Source organism: Gopherus evgoodei, chromosome 1 (assembly GCF_007399415.2).
Source record: "Gopherus evgoodei ecotype Sinaloan lineage chromosome 1, rGopEvg1_v1.p, whole genome shotgun sequence".
Taxonomy (NCBI): Eukaryota; Metazoa; Chordata; order Testudines; family Testudinidae; genus Gopherus; species Gopherus evgoodei.
In genome coordinates this window covers 59,113,199-59,134,219 of record NC_044322.1, presented here as the reverse complement: position 1 = coordinate 59,134,219, position 21,021 = coordinate 59,113,199, and the positions used below count along the sequence as shown (strand labels likewise).

Sequence of the window (21,021 nt, the reverse complement as noted above, 5' to 3'; positions counted from 1 at the left end):
AGGAACTGGCACATAAAATTGCAAGCCCATTAGCAAGAATTTTTAATGAATCAGTAAAATCAGGGGTTGTACTGTACGACTGGAGAATTGCTAACATAGTTCCTATTTTTAAGAAAGGGGAAAAAATGTAATCTGAGTAACTATAGGCCTGTTAGTTTGACATCTGCAGTATTTAAGGTCCTGGAAAAAATTTTGAAGGAGAAAGTAGTTAAGGACATTGAGGTCAATGATAATTGGGACAAAATACAACATGGTTTTACAAAAAATAGATCGTGCCAAACCAACCTGATCTCCTTCTTTGAGAAGGTAACAGATTTTCTAGACAAAGGAAACACAGTGGATCTAATTTACCTCGATTTCAGTAAGGCATTTGACACAGTTCCACATGGGGAATTATTAGTTAAATTGGAAAAGATGGGGATCAATATGAAAATTGAAAGGTGGATAAGAAACTGGTTAAAGGGGAGACTACAACAGGTTGTACTGAAAGGTGAACTGTCAGGCTGGAAGGAGGTTACTAGTGGAGTTCCTCAGGGATCAGTTTTGGGGCCAATCTTATTTAACCTTTTTATTACTGACCTTGGCACAAAAAGTGGGAATGTGCTAATAAAGTTTGCGGATAACACAAAGCTGGGAGGTATTGCTAACACAGAGAAGAACCGGGATATCATACAGGAAGATCTGGATGACCTTGTAAACTGGAGTAATAGTAATAGGATGAAATTTAATAGTGAAAAGTGCAAGGTCATGCATTTAGGGATTAATAACAAGAATTTTAGTTATAAATTGGGGACACATCAGTTGGAAGTAACAGAGGAGGAGAAGGACCTCGGAGTATTGGTTGATCACAGGATGACTATGAGCTGCCAACGTGATATGGCCGTTAAAAAAGCTAATGCGGTGTTAGGATGCATCAGGCAAGGTATTTCCAGCAAAGATAAGGAAGTGTTAATACCGTTATACAAGGCACTGGTGAGACCTCATTTGGAATACTGTGTGCAGTTCTGGTCCCCCATGTTTAAGAAGGATGAATTCACACTGGAACAGGTTCAGAGACGGGCTACTAGGATGATCCGAGGAATGGAAAACCTGTCTTATGAAAGGAGACTCAAAGAGCTTGGCTTGTTTAGCCTAACCAAAAGAAGGTTGAGGGGGAATATGATGGCTCTTTATAAATATACCAGAGGGATAAATATTAGGGAGGGAGAGGAATTATTTAAGCTTAGTACCAATGTGGACACAAGAACAAATGGATATAAAATGGACACTAGGAAGTTCAGACTTGAAATTAGACAAAGGTTTCTAATCACTAGAGGAGTGAAGTTCTGGAACAGCCTTCCAAGGGGAGTAGTGGGGGCAAAAGACATATCTGGCTTTAAGACTAAGCTTGATAAGTTTATGGAGGGGATGGTATGATGGGATAGCCTAATTCTGGGAATTAATCAAAGATCAATTGCCAAATTATCAGTAGGTAAGTATGCCCAGTGGTCTGTGATGGGATGTTAGATGGGATGGGATCTGAATTACTACCGAGAATTCTTTCCTGGGTGCTGGCTGGTGAGTCTTGCCCACACGCTCAGGGTTTAACTGATCGCCATATTTAGGGTCAGGAAGAAATTTTCCTCCAGGGCACATAGGCAGAGACCCTGGAGGTTTTTTGCTTTCCTCTGTAGCATGGGGCACGGGTCACTTGCTGGAGGATTCTCTGCAGCTTGAGGTCTTCAAACCACAATTTGAGGACTTCAATAACTCAGACATAGGTTAGGGGTTTGTTATAGAAGTGGATGGGTGAGATTGTATGGCCTGCATTGTGCAGGAGATCAGACTAGATGATCATAATGGTCCCTTCTGACCTTAAAGTCTATGAGTCTAAGGCACACAATACTGTTTCACTCCAGTTTAAGGGTCTTTACACAGGGGATTTAATGTGAAGCTTTTTGATGAGCATCTGGTAATCTGCAGTATGCAAGTCTCACCAATAGCATACACACAGGATGCCTGTACAATTTGCATTGTGTGAGCACATGGTGGCAGTTTGCTGAGAAGTGAGGGACTAGCATTCTTGGGGTCTATCCCATGGTTTTCTGCTACACAGCTGAGCAGCGTGCATTGTGGGTTTGTTTTCACTGTGAATTGTGGTATGCAAAGCAGAAGCCAGGCAGGTAGAAATAAAAAATCCCAAAATCATGTTTCCACTGTCTCTGTCCTATTCTTCCTTTCTGGGAAGGCTAGCATCATTTTCAAATTGCTGTCTGCCAGCATGGACCCAGAAATGCATCACACTGCTATGGCAGAAGGTGTGAATATGCAAAGGCTGCTGGGTCTGTATTACAGCATTCAAACCTGGACACATTCTGCATTGGTCAATGCCCGCTGCACCACCAAGCAGATGGTGCAAGTGCAGGAGAATGTTCAGTGGCAGAACAGTGTCTCCTCCAGATAGCAGGAGTAAATACCATGAAGCTGTTGCAGCAGGACGTTGAGCTGTTGGAACTAGAGGACCACTTCCTGGCTCAGCTACACAGAGTTCAGTGCCCTTTGTGGGACTGGCAAACCAGCGTGGATTGGTGGGAGAGAAACATTCTGCAGAGCTGGGATCACTAGCAGTGGTGCGAGAACTTTGGGATGGGGAGGGCTACCTTGATTGAGATCTGTGCAGAGCTGCAGTGATAGTGTACCAATATGCAGTGCCCCATACCTGTAGATAAGCAGGTAATCATTATCATCTGGAAACTGGCCACCTCAGAATGTAATTGGTCTGTAGCCAACCAGTTTGGCTCGGGGAGATGAACCATTGGGACCAGTCTCATGCAGGTCTGCTATGCTATTAAGGTACTAGCTAGCTGGGTTCTAATGCTCAGAAGATTACTGATGGCTTTGCACACATGGGGTTCCCAAACTGCATTAGGGCAGCTGATGGAACCAATCATTTGCCCCACTGCCCTGGTGCAGAATTTATAAACAGAAAGGCGTATTTCTCCACAGTGATTGACCACTGCAGCAGGTGTACACACAGAAATGCAGGGTGATCTGAGGGGGTCTATGATGCGAGGATCTTTCAGAACTCAGTTCTATTTAAATGAATGGAGAAAGGGGTTTTTGCCCCTAGGACCACTATGAACATCAGTGGTGTGGAGACTGGTCTGATTATTTTGTGAAACACAGCTTATCTTCTGCTTCCCTGGTGAACAAAGCCATTCACCGGCCACTTGGACAGGAAGAAGGACTATTTTAACTGTTGCCCGAGTCACTGCAGGGTGGCGGTCGACTATGTATTTGGCCATTTGAAATGCAGATTTCGATGCTTAAGGAATCTGTAACAGGGCAGGCACCACTCCTGTCCTGCTATCCCACACAGTGTTGTATGCCTATTTTTTGTAAACACCTCTATGGGATTATTACTATGACTGCCACTGTCACAATCCCATATAGCAGCTCTATCGACATCATTCTTCAGACATAAACCCAGTCTCCAAGGAGAGATCTCACCCTCCTAAGATCCCTTCTGTCTCAGCTCTGCTAGCCTTCTCCTTTCCCCTTTGTGTTTCCATTTTTAACTATCCCTCCTAGCTGACAGGACAATTAGCTCCTTAATGCTCCCAGTCCCCAGTGTGGTAAGGTAGGTACTTCATTCCTCAGTCAAGTCTTCTCTAGGGGGAACTAATCAGAGCTTAAGTGATCAGAGTGCTGGAACAGCTGTTAGCTCTCAGCACTCTGTCACAGAATAATTTGGAAGCAGCAGAAAAAAATGTCCTGATCATTATAATGTTGTGCTGTGCTCTGCTCAATATTTGTGAGAGCAAAGGGGAAAGAATCAATGATTGGTGGGACACTGAGATACTGATGCTTGCTTGGTGGTTTTAGCCGCCAGCACGGTGTCCCATAGAGGATGCTAATGCCAGGGAGAATATTGTCAGGGATGCCGACTGTTCATATTTTGAGTCTCATGGTTGAACATGTTTAGCTGTGCATTCAGCTGCTAATCCATGGGGGTGAGACAGACTGTGAACAATCCAGTATTATGGGTGGTGGAAGTGAGACATTGCCTATATCCTTTTCTGAAGCCGAATGGATTATTTTAGCTTCATTTAAAGGATTTTGTGTGTTACATGTAGTGATGAATCATAATGGACCAAAATGGATTTTAAAGGTTTTTATTATAAAGGAACAGTAACAAGATCAAAAATAAAGTTTATTGGAACCAATGGATAAATAACAATAGCTTTTTATTTGAAAATACATTTACCAGAACAATCTACTCGCTGACTAACAAAAAGCAAATCTTTAAACAAAGCAACAGTGCAAACCAAACTGAAAGTGCAACAATGCAAAATGTGCAAAACTAACAAGGTGGTGGTGGTCATAGCTTAAAGTTACAGGCACATATAGGTCTTCCTTCTGCCTTTTCTTGCATGTGGGGGTTCTGGGGTTGAGTGCCACAGCTCAAAATTTGCAGGTGCATTGCAGGGGTCAAAAGTGCTGGGCTTCCAGAAGCCAGTCTTCTTGGTGGGCAGATGATGGATCTGAAAGAAGAATGGTCTCTGGGATAAGTGTAGAATGGGTAAAGAGGGGAGGAATTTTTGATGGTCCCAGTATTGTCTAGGGGCTGAAGGATGTGGATAAATACTGGTTTACAGGATTGAAAGGACCGCTTGCCTGGCAGTAGCATGTTTTGGAGGAGAGGATTCTGGATCCAGATAGCATCCATAAGTTGCCTTGCACCTCCCTTTTTCCATGCTGTCCTTGGCCATGGTGATGCTGTCCTTGGCCTCTGTAACACTGTCCTTGGCCACTGCCATGATCTCTTGGGAGAGCTTCATTTCCTTCTCTGTCTGGGTCACCATGTACTGCCTGTACTTCTCAGTCAGTGAGACTCTGGGGCTCTATCATAAGCTCTACAAACCTCTTGATCTGAGTCTTCCTTTCCCACCTCCTCAGGTTGGCTTGCCTGCCAACAGTAGACAAAGGTGTGGTCCTTGATGGTTTGCTTGCTGTAGATGCTTTGGAAGTAGGGGGGGGGAATGACTTATTGTTCACATTTCATACAGGGCATGATAGCATTTTTAGTATGCATCCACGACTTGACCTCCCTCAGGATCTTCCCAGCCTTGGGGGAACCTCAGAGATGGTAAGCAGCAGGCATGTGATGCGGTGCTGGGTGCACCGGGATTTCTGTCTGCTGTATATGCTATTTGCCACTGTGCGGGTTAGGAGGTGGGGTGGTCGAATTATGCTCTCATTTTGGTTTGCAGTTTTATTTGTGCATTTAAGGGGCTCCTCTGGTGTCAGAAGGGTTATGAGAGGTTATGGGGGGAGCCAAGCCAGATAGTAACCCCCTCTATGTCCCCTTTAGGTCATCCTTACTCTTGATGACATTACACTAAGGTGGGGGACTAGGAAACAGAGAAGGCCTTATTCAAAACAGCAAAGGGCAGACCAGTGACATACACTGAAATTATGCACCAGGATGGTTCCGCCCAGAAGTGTTGCAGGAGTGGAAGGGGCTTGAGAATTATACCAGAGGCATGGGCCTGTCGCTATTCCTTATAATGTGCAAACCAAAATTCGAGCAACTGCTCAGTCTTAAGTTCTGCTTTACCTCCCCTACAGACATGGAGAAAGTGCAGAGAAAAGTAGATAGGGCCCTGAAATGATTGTCAGCTACAAGGCGTTTTACAGGGCAGTTACACCTCAGCAGGGAACAGGACTGTTCGCACCTTTGTACCTTTACTGGGCACAGATAAACACTGACCATACTTCCTTTCCTGTAATCACTGTCTCAATGAACTCTTGCATTTTGTACAAATGATTTTTTTCATTATTCAAATGTGCTGTGGCAGGGGAGGTGGCGTAGTAAAGGCTGTGCCATGCTGTCAGCTGCCATTTTGATCTGAAGAACAGAGTTGCAGGGGGAAGCATTCACTGGGCAGGATAGATGAGGGAAGAGGAAAGGAAAGTAGGTAGATGGGCCAGAGTGCTGAAAACTGTTGAAAGTCATGGCTTTAGCATGAGACAGAGGCCAATTTACTCCTGGGGGAATTTGCACCACCGTGCAATGCAGAATTTCATTTTTTTCCTGCAGAACTGGCACTGCAGAGCTGCTGGACCCAGCAGAGCCCAGCTCACAATGTGCCTGAATGGGAGATACAGGTGAGCTGTGGTTCTCGGAATGCCAGGAATGAAGGAGGCAGCATGTGGGCTGTGGTCCCACACTGAAAGGTGTGCCCCGCCGGGTGGGGATGGAGACCCTGCAGCTCTGCATGCTCTGGCTGCTGGGCCTGATCCTCATCCTCCCAAGGATGGGAGAGTGCCCAGGAGACCTGGCTGTGCTGGCTCTTGCAAATGGTGAGGAAGTGAGGGGCCTCACCATGTCCCCAAAGTGGGACAGTAACGAAGCTGCGCATAGCGGTGCCTGTGTCTGAGCTCAGAGGTGAAGAGAAATGGGGGCATCTTGGCTGGGGGGCACCCTATGGCTAGGCTCTGGGGGAGGGAGTGTGTGTGTCTGGGCCATGGGGATCCCGCACAGTCCTCTCCTGTGCCCCCAAATACTTCCCTCCCAGTACACACCCATCCCTACAGCACCTCCAAATACCCTCTCCAACATCTTCCAAATACTCCCTCTCAGTAAATACACCTACTCTTCCAGCACCCCAAAATATCATCATTGGCACCCCCCAAATACTGCCTCTAAGTACACATACCCACCCCTTCAGCACCCCCACAACTGTGCCCACCCACCCCAGTTCTCCCTCCCTCCCTTCCCCTGACAGTACCTTCTATTTGGCAACTTGAAAAATTGTAACCCTACGGGGCAGGGTAAAAAAACAAGAATCCACTAAAAGACTGGAGGGGCAGAGTTTTCCCCTGTGATGTGCCCAGCTGGCATGTGTGACACTCTCAGACTGAGGCGGCCAACAAAGCATAACAGAGAAACAGGAGCTTGGTTGTCGTAGGAGTTTCTTTAACTTTCTACTCCTGGAGGCATCTTTTTTGTTGTCTGTATTGTTACAGACATAGTTGCTGATGGGTATTTTGAAATAAATTACCAAAATAATTGAAACCAGTGTGATTATATTGTGTTATTTTGACAAATAAAATATGTACAATTTTGCAGAATTTTAAAATACTGTGGGCAGAATTTTTAATTTTTTGGTGCAGGATTCCTCCAGGAGTATGAATTGCCGAGGCGAAGCAGCCACCGTTTTGGAAACATGTACAGTGGGGCCAAATGGGCAGCGTGAGTTTACAGAGAAAGGTGAGGGCTGGATTCTCAGAAGAGCTCCTAGCTCTCATCTGTCTAAAATGGCTGTGGCCAGGGGGCACCCAGAGCAGAAGACAGAACAGCTGTATAGCACAGTAATAAATAATAATAAATTGAAATGATAGGTACTTACATGATGAAGTTCCCTCCAGGGGTTCTGCCTTTTCAGTCCTGGACTGCGTTTCTGGCTAAGACTTGGGATTGGTTGATGCCTGGCAGGAATTGCGGTATGTTGCAGCAGAGTGTGATTGCTGCTGGCTTTCCAGCTGGCTGATGTCAGGGTCCTGGGTCTCCAAAAAGATCCTGGCTCTCAGAGGAAAGCTCCTCTCCAGCATCCTCCTGCTCAACCTCAGTGGGCCTTGCTGGTCATTCTCAGTGTGGGGGAGAGTGCGGTCAGCAGGCACCACATGGTTTGCGGGGTCATGCTACATAACAATGTAGGATGTTGTCCAGCTCACCATAAAATGGACAGGTCACATATCCCCTGTCAGACTGTCTCCTTTTGTCCCTCATTTCAATATACTTACTCCTGAGCTGCTTGCTTTTTATCCAGCACTAGTCAGCAGCCCTGTCATGTCCCCTCTTGGACGTGTGCTTGGGAACATGCACAAACAAGTCTTTATTCTGCTGACTGGCCACAAGAGCGTCCTGTACTGACACTTCTCCCCACATGGCAAGGAGATCCAGAGTCTCACCATGCCTCCAAGCAGCTGTACGAGGCATGCTGTAAGGCTTCTGAAGTACTGTCATGGCTGTATTGCAAGAATGCTGATACACTTAGATCCAGGAACAAATGGGCAAATTCTGGCTCTGCATCAGTTTTTAAAGGGAGGAGAGGATGTCCTGAGAACTTTACACCAGTACAAGGACAGGTCAGTAATGATTGATTTGCTAAGCACTGTGGGATAGCTGTTGGAAGCATGCAAAAAAAAAAAAAGTGGTGTGCAGCAATTGAATTCACAGAAATAGCAGACCCCACTAATTCAATGCTCAGCAAACCTGATGCACTTGGCAACCAGACTCCAGAATTTGTGGCAAATGTGGAGCTAGTGGCAGTCATGGACTGTGTTATGTGTACGCAACCATTTTCAAACTTAACTTAGTTTAACTTGGTTCGATCTGCTTTAAAACCCCTGTGTAGAGAAGCCCAAAGACTTGACCTGAACATAACGATCACCTTGAGGATACCTGGCCTTTGAACTACTGGCCACACTCTTGTAGGGTTGCCAGTTTTGGTTGGATGTATTCCTGGAGGTTTCATCACATGACATAATCTTTAATTAAAAATTAAAACTTTAATTCCTGGAGATGCCAGGACAATCCTGGAGGGTTGGCCACTATACACTCTTGCCATATATTTGGAGCAGGGAAGTCTCTCTCTGCCTAGCATGTTAGCTCTACATGCATCTGGAAACAGTGTGATTTCTTCCCTGTGAGTTGGATTTAGGTATGTGGAGGTTTGCACCTCAGACAGCCTGGGTTAATGGAATATGTTGTATATTAAGGGTACCTGAAGAAATGAAGTAAGACCACACTGTCTAAAAATTATCCTGACTTACATGCAACTGCACCCTTAACAGGCTGGTAACAGGCTGCACCACCCACCACCAGAACACTTTGTTTCAATCCTAGTCCCACAGCATCTCTCTTGATCCACTTCCCCCTGAAATCCAGCTAATGGGGTACCTACTAGCTCATTACAACATATTATGCTATTGGTCAGTTCCATAACAGGTTTTACAAGTAAGTGATTTAAGAATATTATCATTTGAAAATGTATGAAAATAAATTAGTGTCCTTTTTCTCTCAAGTCAAGTGTGACCTTCGGGGTTAACCTATCTTTGGTGCCTTGTCCCAACCTAGCAGTGAGTTTTTCTGCTACCGCACACAATTATTTTTTAAACTGCCCTAAGAGTGAAAATAATACCATGCAAGTATGGTTAAGAAGTGTGTTGGCATTAACAAATAAGCAGTTGCCAACTCTGAAAAATTTACTGGCATTTAAAATACATCATCAACAAAGAAGAAGAAAAATTAGAACAACAAATAAAAGATCTTGCAAATGAGACACTATAAAATGCATGTCTCTCCATCTAAGAGTAGTCTGTTTGGTTTATCCCGCATGATAGAAATATTTTTAGGAGTGGAAATTAATTGCTTTTGACATACCATTTTTCCAGTCCACTTGCCAGAGGGACTTTTTTATGTTTTGGTATAAAAACATTCACTACTATAACTTTCACCTGGCAAGTTTGGGCAACTGGTAATAATGACAAAATAGCTGTCTAATCTCAGCTATCTTTTTATACAGCTCTCATTACGATAGTATTTGAACACAAATATTTTATGTGGCTATACACTGTGTGATGCGTATGTGATGACTAATGTTAAAGTCACTTTGATATTTACTTTTAAAAATACATGTGTGGTCAGGTGCGTCATTTCCTTACAGTATTAAATGGGGGCAGATTCTTGGTGACTCATGGAATATTATTTTTCATGTAGTCTGAAGGTGGCTGAAGATAATTTGATATGGGAAAAGATTGTTCTACATGTCTGTACAGTGCCTTGCACACTTTTGACATTATACAAATAGTAGCAATAATCATTGCATTTTTCAAACAAACGATTAGACCTACATGGTGATAAAATTGTAGATTTTCTTGCATATTGTGCTGCTGGAACAGCACAAAGTGCATGTGTAAATTAAACTTTGCAAGCCAAATGAATACTTGTAGCTCATCGCAGACACACTATCTGGAGGGCTGCCCAAAGGATTCAGGGGGCCTGGGGTCTTCGGCAGCGGGGGGCCCCTGCTTTGGCAGTAATTCGGCGGCACGGGTTCCTTCAACTCCAGGACCCGCCCAAAGTGCCCCGAAGACCTGTGGAAGGCAGAAGGAGCCCCGCTGCTGGAGACTTGGAGCGGAAGAAGCCCCAGGGGTCCCGGCCCTGTGAGAGTTTTCCAGGGCCCCTGGAGTGAGTGAAGGACCCCACTCCAGGGCCCCCAAAAAACTCTTGTGGGGACCCCTGTGGGGCTCAGGGCAAATTGCCCCACTTGCCCCCCTCCCCCCCCCCGTGCGGTCCTCACTATCTGCTGTGCAAACCAAGGGGTGGATCCTGCAAGGTATTAACTGGCCTTGACTCCCACTGAAATCAATGTGGATTAAAGATGTTCAGCACCCCATAGCACTCATATGCAGGATCTGGACGTAATAATATGCTCTCAAAATATTTCTCCAGCATCAGAACAGTAAAGCATTAAAAAAAAGAAAAAAATTGAAAAGAGAGAAAAAATGTAATTCTACCCTAGAAATAGATTCTGTGGGTTTGTGAGATGGTCTGATAGGCATCGTGGAAGAACTTACCAGAAGGAATCATAAAAACCCCTTATCCATTCTGAGAGGTTGAGTGGATTTCAAGAGATACTCTTAGCCAGCTGTTGGGACTTGAAAACCCTGTGGCCAAGGGCAACCTCCCCATTTACAGGGGCCAAATATCGGCACTTAGCATTTATGAGAGATGCTATTAGTGTGTTTTTCACTAGATATCAGCCATTTTTCCTCCTCCTATACAGGACCTTGACCAGAACGATGAACATGCCCCAAATAAGCGCCTCCTATGAGCAATCAATGCAGGTTTCCCCCACCATCCCAAATATTCTTCACTGCGTGTTTCATTAAGATTGTCAGAAGAGAGGAGAAAGAAGTAGCCTGATTCTCTCTATAGGGTGGTGGGACCTAGTAAACACTCCCACAGCCAGCACTATGAGGCTTACAGCAGAAGCAGAGAGATACTCCATAATCCTTTGTGCAGTTGCTAGGGAGCCCATGTAATGGAAAAGACAAATAGCATAGCGACAGCGATGAGCCAGGTTGCACTGTCAACCCTGTGCAAAGTGCAGGGTATCCACACAGGTGCATATATATGTAATCAAAAGCGACTCCATTTCACTGATGGGAGAAACGATTCCTGTATGTGTGCTTATATATTTTGTACAGCACTGTCGAACAGAACTGTCAGGTATTATTAAAATGTCAGGTGTTATTGCTAGCTCTGGGCATTGCATAAATGTATCCCCACAGAGCTCACGAAATCCAAAGTCAGAAACTTCTGTGCTTTGCCGAGAGTGGGTGGCTGAATGGGTTTTAACATTGTGTTTCAGAGCATTCTCTGCTCTCTTGCCGAGGTTAAATGAACCTACTCAGTCAAAAGCTAAGCCAGTATGCCAGTGTGGCAGTTCCAATTAGGAACAAGGGAAGTGGTATGATTTGCTGCTCCATGTTAACGAAGGAGTTATCACTAAAGCCTGGGGCCATTTCAGATAACATATTCACCGTTAGACTATATCTCAGCCTACACTGTTACAGCACTTTCCTGATGGCTGGATCTCCGCAAAGGCACTGCAGCTCAAACCATAGAGACTGTGATTCTGTAAGAACACAGGTCTAAACACTGCACCATAATGAACTTCCAAATGCGTATGTATCTCTCTCCTCAAATGTACAGAATCACAAGCGGGAGAGTGGAGTTGTGAACTGTGAGGGTACTTGATTTTCCAGAATCTGGAAATTTCTAGAAGGTGAACAGGGAATCTGAAACATGGCTCTGTACAAAGTCAGAGCTCACGTAATTTTTCAGTCTTCACAGTGCCAAATTGGGGTGGCTGTTTCTCATTCTAGCTAGTGTAAATATGAAAGCTGCTGATTAATACTGCAAATGGACGATCAATCATCACTTTTTAGAGTGACAGCCGTGTTAGTCTGTATCAGCAAAAACAACAAGGAGTACTTGTGGCACCTTAGAGACTAACAAATTTATTTGGGCATAAGCTTTCATGGGCTACAGCCCACTTCATCAGATGCATGGAGTGGAAAATACAGTAGACAGATATAAATACATAGTACATGAAAAGATGGGAGTTGCCTTACCAATTTCCACCTTAACTGAAATGTCTTATTAGAACTGACACCCCATTTGGTAAGGCAACTCCCATCTTTTCATGTACTGTGTATTTATACCTGCCTACTGAATTTTCCACTCCATACATCTGATGAAGTGGATTTCAGCCCACAAAAGCTCATGCCCAAATAAATTTGTTAGTCTCTAAGGTGCTGCAAGTAATCATCAGTTTATGACTTTACCTGGCTCCACATCCCTAAAGTTGAAGGAAATGGTAGGAAGCAAGTGATTCAATGGCCTGCAGCAAAGAAAACATATTCTTCTTATACAGTAAAATGTATACATTGTCAATAGTTAAGTTGAAAGATAGCATTTGTGTTCATCTCAAACAGGCAGAAAAATCAGTTTCTTTGGATTCTTCTACATCAAATGTGTCATTGAAAATAACTTTGTCCACTGAAATGGAAGAGCAGAATACTGAGTCTGATGATCCTGCAAAGAAACAATTTTGATGCCATCATGATCCCGGAAATATAGCTGTTATAATATGTACTTGTTAAGATCTTCCAGCTGATCTTGAAGATCAGCTTCACTTAGGAACTGTCTCTATCTTTGCCATCCCCAAAATAGTAAGGATCATCCAGCGATTACCCTCATAAAACATCTTAAAGGCGAAGACTTGAACTTGATAAGAGATAACATTACCTTCAGTGTACCACTAAATGAGCAATTTAGTGAAATGGTTGAAATGCTTCACCCTGGTATATTCCTCTGGACAGATTTACACTCAAAGGTTCACTACTAATACTGCAAGTGCAGAAATAGAGGGAGAAAAATAAAGGAAGAACTAAAGGAATCAGCACTAATGGATGAAGGTTCGTCAAACATGAAAACTCCCTCAATAATGGCTACAAGCATCCAAAGGGAAAAATACATCCCTACTTAATTCCATTGGTTCCCTGCCTGAAGAGAAAACCATAGACTATTGTGTCCACGTTTCTGGAGATGCTAACCAAAGATGCAGAGAAAGCAGAATAAGATAGGCATTGCTATTTGTTCAGGCAATGAAAACAGAAAAAGAGGTTAGAAATTTTCAGGTGTAATCACTCTAACCTTCTGAGATGTCTGTGTTTAGCACACCATTTAAAGTTTGGTTGGAAAGCAGTAACACTTAACAGAGTCCTTAGGTGAAATCCTTGCCCAGCTGAGGTCAATGGAAGCGTACAGGATTATAGAACGGGAGGCCAAAACCAAGCTAACCAAAACCACCCAAAGTGACCTTTTACAAGGCCTCCAAACCAACCTTGGCCAGCAGAGTTTGCAGTTCTCTTATTGCTCTAGGCAGCAGGCAGGATTTCTCCATTTCCCATAGGTCTCAAGTCAGGGGAGGAGCAGCTTAACCAAGTTCAAGTGCCTTCAATCAGAGCAACCAAATGTATAGCCAGAAAACAAAGCCTCTACGAGGCAGATCAGGCTAATGCCCCGGAGCCTGAGGGTCCTGCAACCCATAGCCACAAGTGTGGCTTCTGGTCCTTTCTCTCTCGCTCAGCTTCTTTTTCCCGCTTATACAGCCAAGCCCCAGGTTGGAGCAGGCACTCCTTGACTGAGCTCAGGTTGCTTGGCTGTAAGTGCTAGACCAGGGATCAGCAACCTTTCAGAAGTGGTGTGCCGAATCTTCATTTATTCACTCTAATTTAAGGTTTCATGTGCCAGTAATACATTTAAACATTTTTAGAAGGTCTCTTTCTATAAGTTTATAATATATAACTAAACTATTGTTGTATGTAAAGTTAATAGGGTTTCAAAATGTTTAAGAAGCTTCATTTAAAATTAAATTAAAATGCAGAGCCCCCTGGACTAGTGGCCAGGACCCAGGCAGTGTGAGTGCCATTGAAAATCAGCTCACGTGTCGCTTTCAGCACGCGTGCCATAGGTTGCCTACCCCGTGCTAGATTGTCCCTTAAAGGGATATTACACCCCACCACAGGGAGTTTTGCCATTGATTTCAATGGGGCTGGGATTTCATGCCTTAAGTACATTGTGGACATTCAAAAATTCTATCATCAGTCTCACAGTGGTTGTCTGAAATAGGATTGATGCCCCAGCTTCCCAATGTCATTTAATGAACTGTCGCAGGAAGACTGTCATTGCATTGACATCCGGTATCCTAAGTATGCTGAGTTTCACAGTGCACAGAAACACAATGTTGATCAAAACACAGCACGTTTTACACAGCAAGAGACTCTACAGCAAGCCAGAAACAACTGAGGAATAAATATAGTACATTGATGTTTCAAATCACACAGCATGTGTTTTGTGGTTTCTCTTCATAAACCATTTAGTAACTCCTCCACCCTACTTCAGAAAGAAGAAGCATTTTTTTTTCAAGATGGGACTAGTCCTGTCACGGGAGAACAGAAATATGTTGGACGAAGGGTGAAATCTGAAATTATAGTTGTACATTGACTTATGGTTTTCTCTTCAATTAAGAGGATGATCTGAATTATATATCACTGTGTCCAACAATGATGGGGAAATTAACACATTGCTGTGTGCATTGAGCAGCATTAAGAACAATGGACAATCACATCTAAGCCCCCAGAAATGAGTTTTATGTCAGAACACTTCTGTCAGCCCACATAATGGGAGTGCTGAGGTTACTATTAAACTCAAGTCTCCCTCAGGGCCAGGATTTTTGCTCCAGGCACAACATGCATCTTATGTCAGGGCTTTCCTACTACAGAACGCACCACAAGCAAGAATGACACATTCAATGGATTAAAAACCACTTCAAATCATGTGAAATGTGACCAGATGTAACAAATATTACCACATGTACCTGACAAGCCATTCGTGAAATGACCTCATGACTGTCTGCAGAGTCCTGCACATGAGTTATTCTTGCATTGCCCTGGAATAATTGATGCAGCTGATGTGCACAAAAAATCTGTTCTTTCTCTTTAGCTTTGCTTGTGAGTTGCAGTAGCAGTGGCTCTAACATTACCCTTGCCCCAGCCTTTTAAGTAACTGCAATACATATTGTCTATACTCTTTGGCTACCAAAAATGTTCTAATTTTTTATTTCAAGAAACAGTAAGACAATGTAAAATACCTATGACATCATGGCCAATGCCAGTAGTAGAAAAGGTTCCTTAGGACACAGGAAAATTATTTTTAAAAACTGTAATAGCAATACACAGAGGACATTCTTGGAGTACAACACTGCAATATACATGCAGCAATGTTCATAAAAGTTGCCACTGTCTTTTTTAAAAAATCCAGTTTTTACTACAGCAGTACAAGGTACAAGTAGCGTGTTGTAAGGTGAAAGGTCATATATACTATTTGGAACACAGATAGACATTTTCATGTTTCGTTGCCAATACCTTTCAATCTGGTCCTGAATGTCAGGGCATTTCATTTGCTAAATTCAGCTTGTCAACTGTATCAAATATGTACTAATCCTATTATACGCATCACAGTCCACTAATAACCATGTAGGAGCCACTACATCTTTTCCTCTTTGATCACTCCATATTCAGATACTGGCCAAGGGCAAGAACCACGAACTCTATTGGTAATTAGCTTTGGATGCATTTTGCAAGGAGAAGCACATTAGTATTAAATATTCAGTGTAAATAACATTAATCATTTTTATGGCTTCTGGTTTGGGGATTTTATTAATTTCACTGTTGAGGGTTTATTTTTAGCAATTTTTGAGTTCTACGTAGATGTCAAAAATTGTTTTTTTTGGGGGGGACTTTCCTCTGTGTCTATACTGTAATGAGTAATGTATATTATATATTAGTTGTAAATACAGTAATGAGTAATCTCTCTGTTTCAAATAATACTGTGTTAAAGCGCACTAGGGAATGATTAGTGTGCATGAGCAGGATCTACCTAGACCAATTAATGTGTAACACTTTAGTGTGCTTTAGAAATCATAGCTTCATTACTGCTCCATGTAGACAAGCCCTTACGTACAAAAAACCATTTCCAGGGTTTTTCTGGTATTTACTGGACAAACATTGATTTAATTTTTATTTGTGTCAGGGCTGTTTATTGGTTAAAACCTAAAATTGGAAGCCTGATCATACTATACTCTTTAAAGAGTTCTCAATTCCTGTCTATCAACCATGTCCATTTCTGCAGCAAATACATTTTCACTCTTTCACTATTAGTATCAAAATAAATTTCTCTATTGCCATTTATATTTGTGTCCTGAATCTCTTGCTTATCCTAAGGTAGGACAATTTTCCAACCCCGGACTGAATTTGTGGATTGACAAGTGCAGTTGTCTAATTTTCTTCTGAACCATTATCTTAGGAATGGCAGTGACTTCTTTCCTTAGGAGCTGGATCCTGTGACTGGTTCTGCACAGAAGAGGACCTTTGTGTTCATACAGATCCAACATCAAGAGGGAGACCTTTGGGATGTAAATAATCACAATGCACTTCTTTACCCATTGATGCCCCATCACTGTCAGGTGCACATGGGTATCAAGCAGAGGGATAGAAGCAGAGCTGGCGGGAAAATGGAATTTCCCTTCTGAGGGGAATGCTGATCTTCTGAAACATCCTTTCATCCCAAATCAGAACAAAAAGTCAAAATTTTAAAATTTACTTCAAAACAAAAATTCTGAAATGACCTTGTCAGCTGGGTGGCTTGGGTCCTTTAAGAAGGAACAGGTCCAGCCCACCTGTGTCTCATTAGCAGCCTCTGGATAAGGCCAGAGAGTGGGCTGCTGGTCCTGATGAAGAGCCGGAGAGGAACAGGAAACAGAGAAAGGAAGCTATGGCAGAGATTGCAGAGAGCAGGAAGCTCCTGCAAGAGACCATCCTTGACCACAGGGAAGGGTTTGAGCCTAGAAGCCAGAGTCATAGAGCTGAAGACAGATCATACTCCAGGGGAGCAGATCAAATCTCCAGGCAGGCAGTGCTGAGAATGGCGTGCTAAATCCAGGAAGAGCAGCAGAGAACAGAATCTAATGGAAGTGACAGAGAGAGAAGCCTGACAACAGAGTTTTGTTTCAGTTTTATGTCAGTAAGTTAGATCCTGGGATAAGGGATACTGTTGGACCAAAGATCTGTGTCGAGTTTATTAAGGAGCACCGAAGAAGAGAAACGGAGGCATGGTGCTGGAGAGGAAGCCCAGGCCACAAGGGGGTGCATGGGAGGTGACTTCCCTGGTAACAAACCTTATTTAAATATTTCATTTTGACTTTATCAATTTGGCTTTTGTTAGATTATAATTCAGGGGTCGGCGACCTTTGGCATGTGGCTCACCAGGGTAAGCACCCCGGCGGGCAGGGCCAGTTTGTTTACCTGGCACTTTGGGACGGCAGTGGGAGCTGTGGTCGGCTGAACCTGCCGACTTGGCAGGTAAACAAACTGGCCCAGCCTGCCAGGGTGCTTTCCCTGGTGAGCCGTGTGCCAGAGGTTGCCGACCCCTGTTATAATTAATATACAAGTCAAAACATTTTGACAATATTATACATAAGCTGACATGAAACATGTTGATAATTTCCTATAGAATTTAAATTAAATATATATGTTCCTGAGAAACATTTTGAGAAGGGAAGAGCACTGGGCACCAGGATACTAAGGCAAAATATTATTCTTACAAAAATTGCCATGGTACCGTTAACATCCATAGAGAGCAGGTAGAACCTTGGCGGTTAACATTTCATCCAAATAACCCCACAAAGTAAATTGTACGGAACTCAGTTTAACTACCTTGAAATGAAACTTGCCGGGATTTGAACTTGTCGCTGTAGGAAAAGTAGGCATTCAAAACCTGAGCCCTTAAACCAATACGCCATTCTATAACCTTCAATAACAAAATGTAAATAGAGCTGTACCTACATTTGCCTGAGATTCGTCCTGGCCGTTGATCTCTGCTAACTCCTTGGCACTTTTTAACTGCAAAGTTTAAAGAAAGAAACAAAACAAAAAAGCAACAAAACCAAAACAAAAATAAAAAAAAATCACACAAAGAACATTACTTGAGCATTTCACACAGTTATCTTTGATTTATTTGAAGTAGCATTTTATAAAGCTTCCAATGAGAAAAACAGATGGAGCATATAATTCTAATGAGTTTTTGCTCAAGCCATTTTGAAACCAACATATTTAAGGCTTGATAAGTTTAGTCAGGGGGGAGTAAGGAAAATAATAAGACTGGATCATTATTTTTTAAATAATAAGATTAGAAAACAGTTTCAAGGCATAAAAAGTGTACAAAATTGGCTCTCAAGAAGAATAAATGATTTCATTTCCCATTCTTGTTGCTATTAATTTAAGCTTTGCAGTGTTTGCAAGTTGCCACTAGCTAAATAGTATTGGCTTATGATTACTTTTGAATGACATATTCTGAGCTGTTTAAAATGTCAGAGTGCTCCTGCATATTGCCTTCCTGAGGAAGTATACAGATAACTGACACGGCTCCTGAGTATGATGGAGGAGGAAGAGATGTGGAACTCATTTTTTAGCTATCGGGAGGAAGGACTAGGAAGACACTGCCAATTTCACTATAGGTGATCTGAAGCAAAACTTTTTTTTCTTAAAGTAAATGAGATTTATAATAGAAATTCAGGATTACTTCATGGGAGATTATAAAATAGTCACTATCAGAAGATTTAAGAAATTACCTAATGATATTTTGCGCCACATTTTCAAAGATATCTGCACATCCAATCTACGGATGAACCCAAACAGACAAGTATGCACCACTGCAACCTTCACATGCTTGCATGAACTGGGGATTTAAGCATGCAGAACAAAGTACATTTGCACTTAGGTGTGTGTATTTCTTTAAAAAATGTAGGTCTTTATTCTAACCTATTCAAAATGAGAGTGGGGGAGAAAACCGCTCTTTCTGCTGTATGCCTTTGTTTCAACCTGTTTTTACTAAGGAAGTAGCAGTTGTTATAAGAGATATCTTTTCTGCCTAACACAAAGCTTTATTGTGTGAGAACAACCCTAAAATTGTGGTAAAAATGGACACCAGTATGTTTGATTCAAAACATATGCTATTTATAGTTAGAGCAGTCCAATGCTTTCCATATGAATGTGGCACCACTTCCATGAAATGACAAGCAACCAGAGCTGGCCTCAGGGAAAATGGCAGCCTGGGTGAACTTGTATTTTGGAGCACCTTGCCCCCGCTGCCTCCTCATCCATCCTCCACATTGCCCCGGCTCCCCACCCAGCCACCCTGGCCTCTGCTGCCTCCGTGGACACCCCAGCCATCCCCCCCATCACTGCTGGCCCCTGCTGCCTACCCCAGACCCTCCTCATACCCCCATCACCCTTGGCCCCCTCTGCCTCCCCCTCCATCCCCTCACTCATCTCCCCTGACTTCCACAGAGTCCCAATCCATCGGCCCACCACCCCGGTCCCCATTTACCTCCCCATCTATCCCCTCATTTTCCCATGTCCCCACTACCTCCCTGGGCTCCTCACTCCCCATCCTCCTTCCCCCCCCATTGCCCTGAGCTTCCTTCTGCAACCTCAGACCCCAGGCCCACCCTGCTCCTTGCCTCTTGACCACAGTGCTCCCCTAACCATGGCACCCTGAGCGTTTTCCCACATCGTCCACCCCATAAGGCCAGCCCTGCAAGCAACTCTGTAAAACCACAACACTGCACAAATGGTCACTAGGAGGCGATGGCGTGAACAGTTGATTCCTCTCGGAGATCAAGAAAATCACTTCCACAAAGCCCCAAAGTTATGAAGTTTTATATTAAATTATATTCTGTGGTAACTCATAAATTAGTAATTTCAATCCTGATTCTGCACACTCTTAATGACACAAGTCATCCTTACTCAAGCAGTCCTGTTGAGTACTGCTGGACTCCCTCACACGAGTAAGAGGTCAGAAGAGCAGGCTCTTGTCTTGTTGTTTAAGATAACCTGCTCATTGCTCAAAATAAAAAGGCAAGGGAGGTTAGCTAATTTCAAATGTTTACTTACCTTTACCCCCTCCTTCTTCAGGTTCATCAAGTGCAGCCACCCTACAATCACTGGCTATTACTTGTGTTGGGCAGCATATATTCTACTGATGATGACTTCAGATTCACCACTGAACTACACTCTCACTCTGCTAGAGATTGGAATCTGCCTCTAGGTAAATGTATACACTAGACTTTCCCCCCCCGAAAAACTTTCCAGCCCATGACCACCACTGGTAAGTTTCATAGATGGTAACTCTTGTGTCGCCACAGCATTGGCAGTTGTGGACATTTTCACCTCTGTGCCATCTGCTCTGAGCAGGGTTAGACAAAACAGAGGATAAAATGCTAGTGGCCACTGGTGCCTTGTCTACACTAGAACTCCCACCATTGCACCGGGGTAGCGATAGTAGAAAATGTTAAGGAAAAAACGCCTAGATGCAGACACAGAAAGGGTAACATCCTTTTTTTTCAATTTTTGTTTGTTTGTTTAAATTATATTCTTATCTTATATCCTAAATGGTATAAAATAGTAGCAGAAACCTCTGAAAAATATACAATATTGGAAAAAACAGGAGCTGCCCTACCCCAGAGGCAGGCTCTATTGCTGTTCAGTGGCAAGTGTGGTTACCAGCAAAAAGCATGTGGATGCATCACACTGAACTAGAGCCAGCAATTGCCAAGGGGCTACCCTTCCTGCAGGGGTGGCTCTAGGGATTTTGCCACCCCAAACACGGCAGGCAGGCTGCCTCTGGCAGTTTGCCTGCGGAGGGTCCGCTGGTCCCGCGGCTTCGGTGGACCTCCCGCAGGCCTGCAGGAGGTCCACCGAAGCTGCGGGACCAGCGGACCCTCCGCAGGCAAGCCGCCGGAGGCAGCCTGCCTGCCGCCCTCGCAGCATCGGCAGAGCGCC

At 43.5% G+C, this 21,021-nt stretch overlaps 1 protein-coding gene across 5 annotated transcripts in view; it reads right to left on the bottom strand.

Moving 5' to 3' along the window:
- Positions 1-21,021, bottom strand: part of ENOX1 (ecto-NOX disulfide-thiol exchanger 1) — a 543,507-nt gene that overhangs the window by 27,215 nt on the left and 495,271 nt on the right. For all 5 annotated transcript variants that reach the window (XM_030565681.1, XM_030565709.1, XM_030565691.1 and 2 more), the window contains one exon: positions 18,025-18,081. In XM_030565681.1, the coding sequence (XP_030421541.1) occupies positions 18,025-18,081 (57 nt within the window). The remainder of the gene's footprint in view (positions 1-18,024; positions 18,082-21,021) is intronic.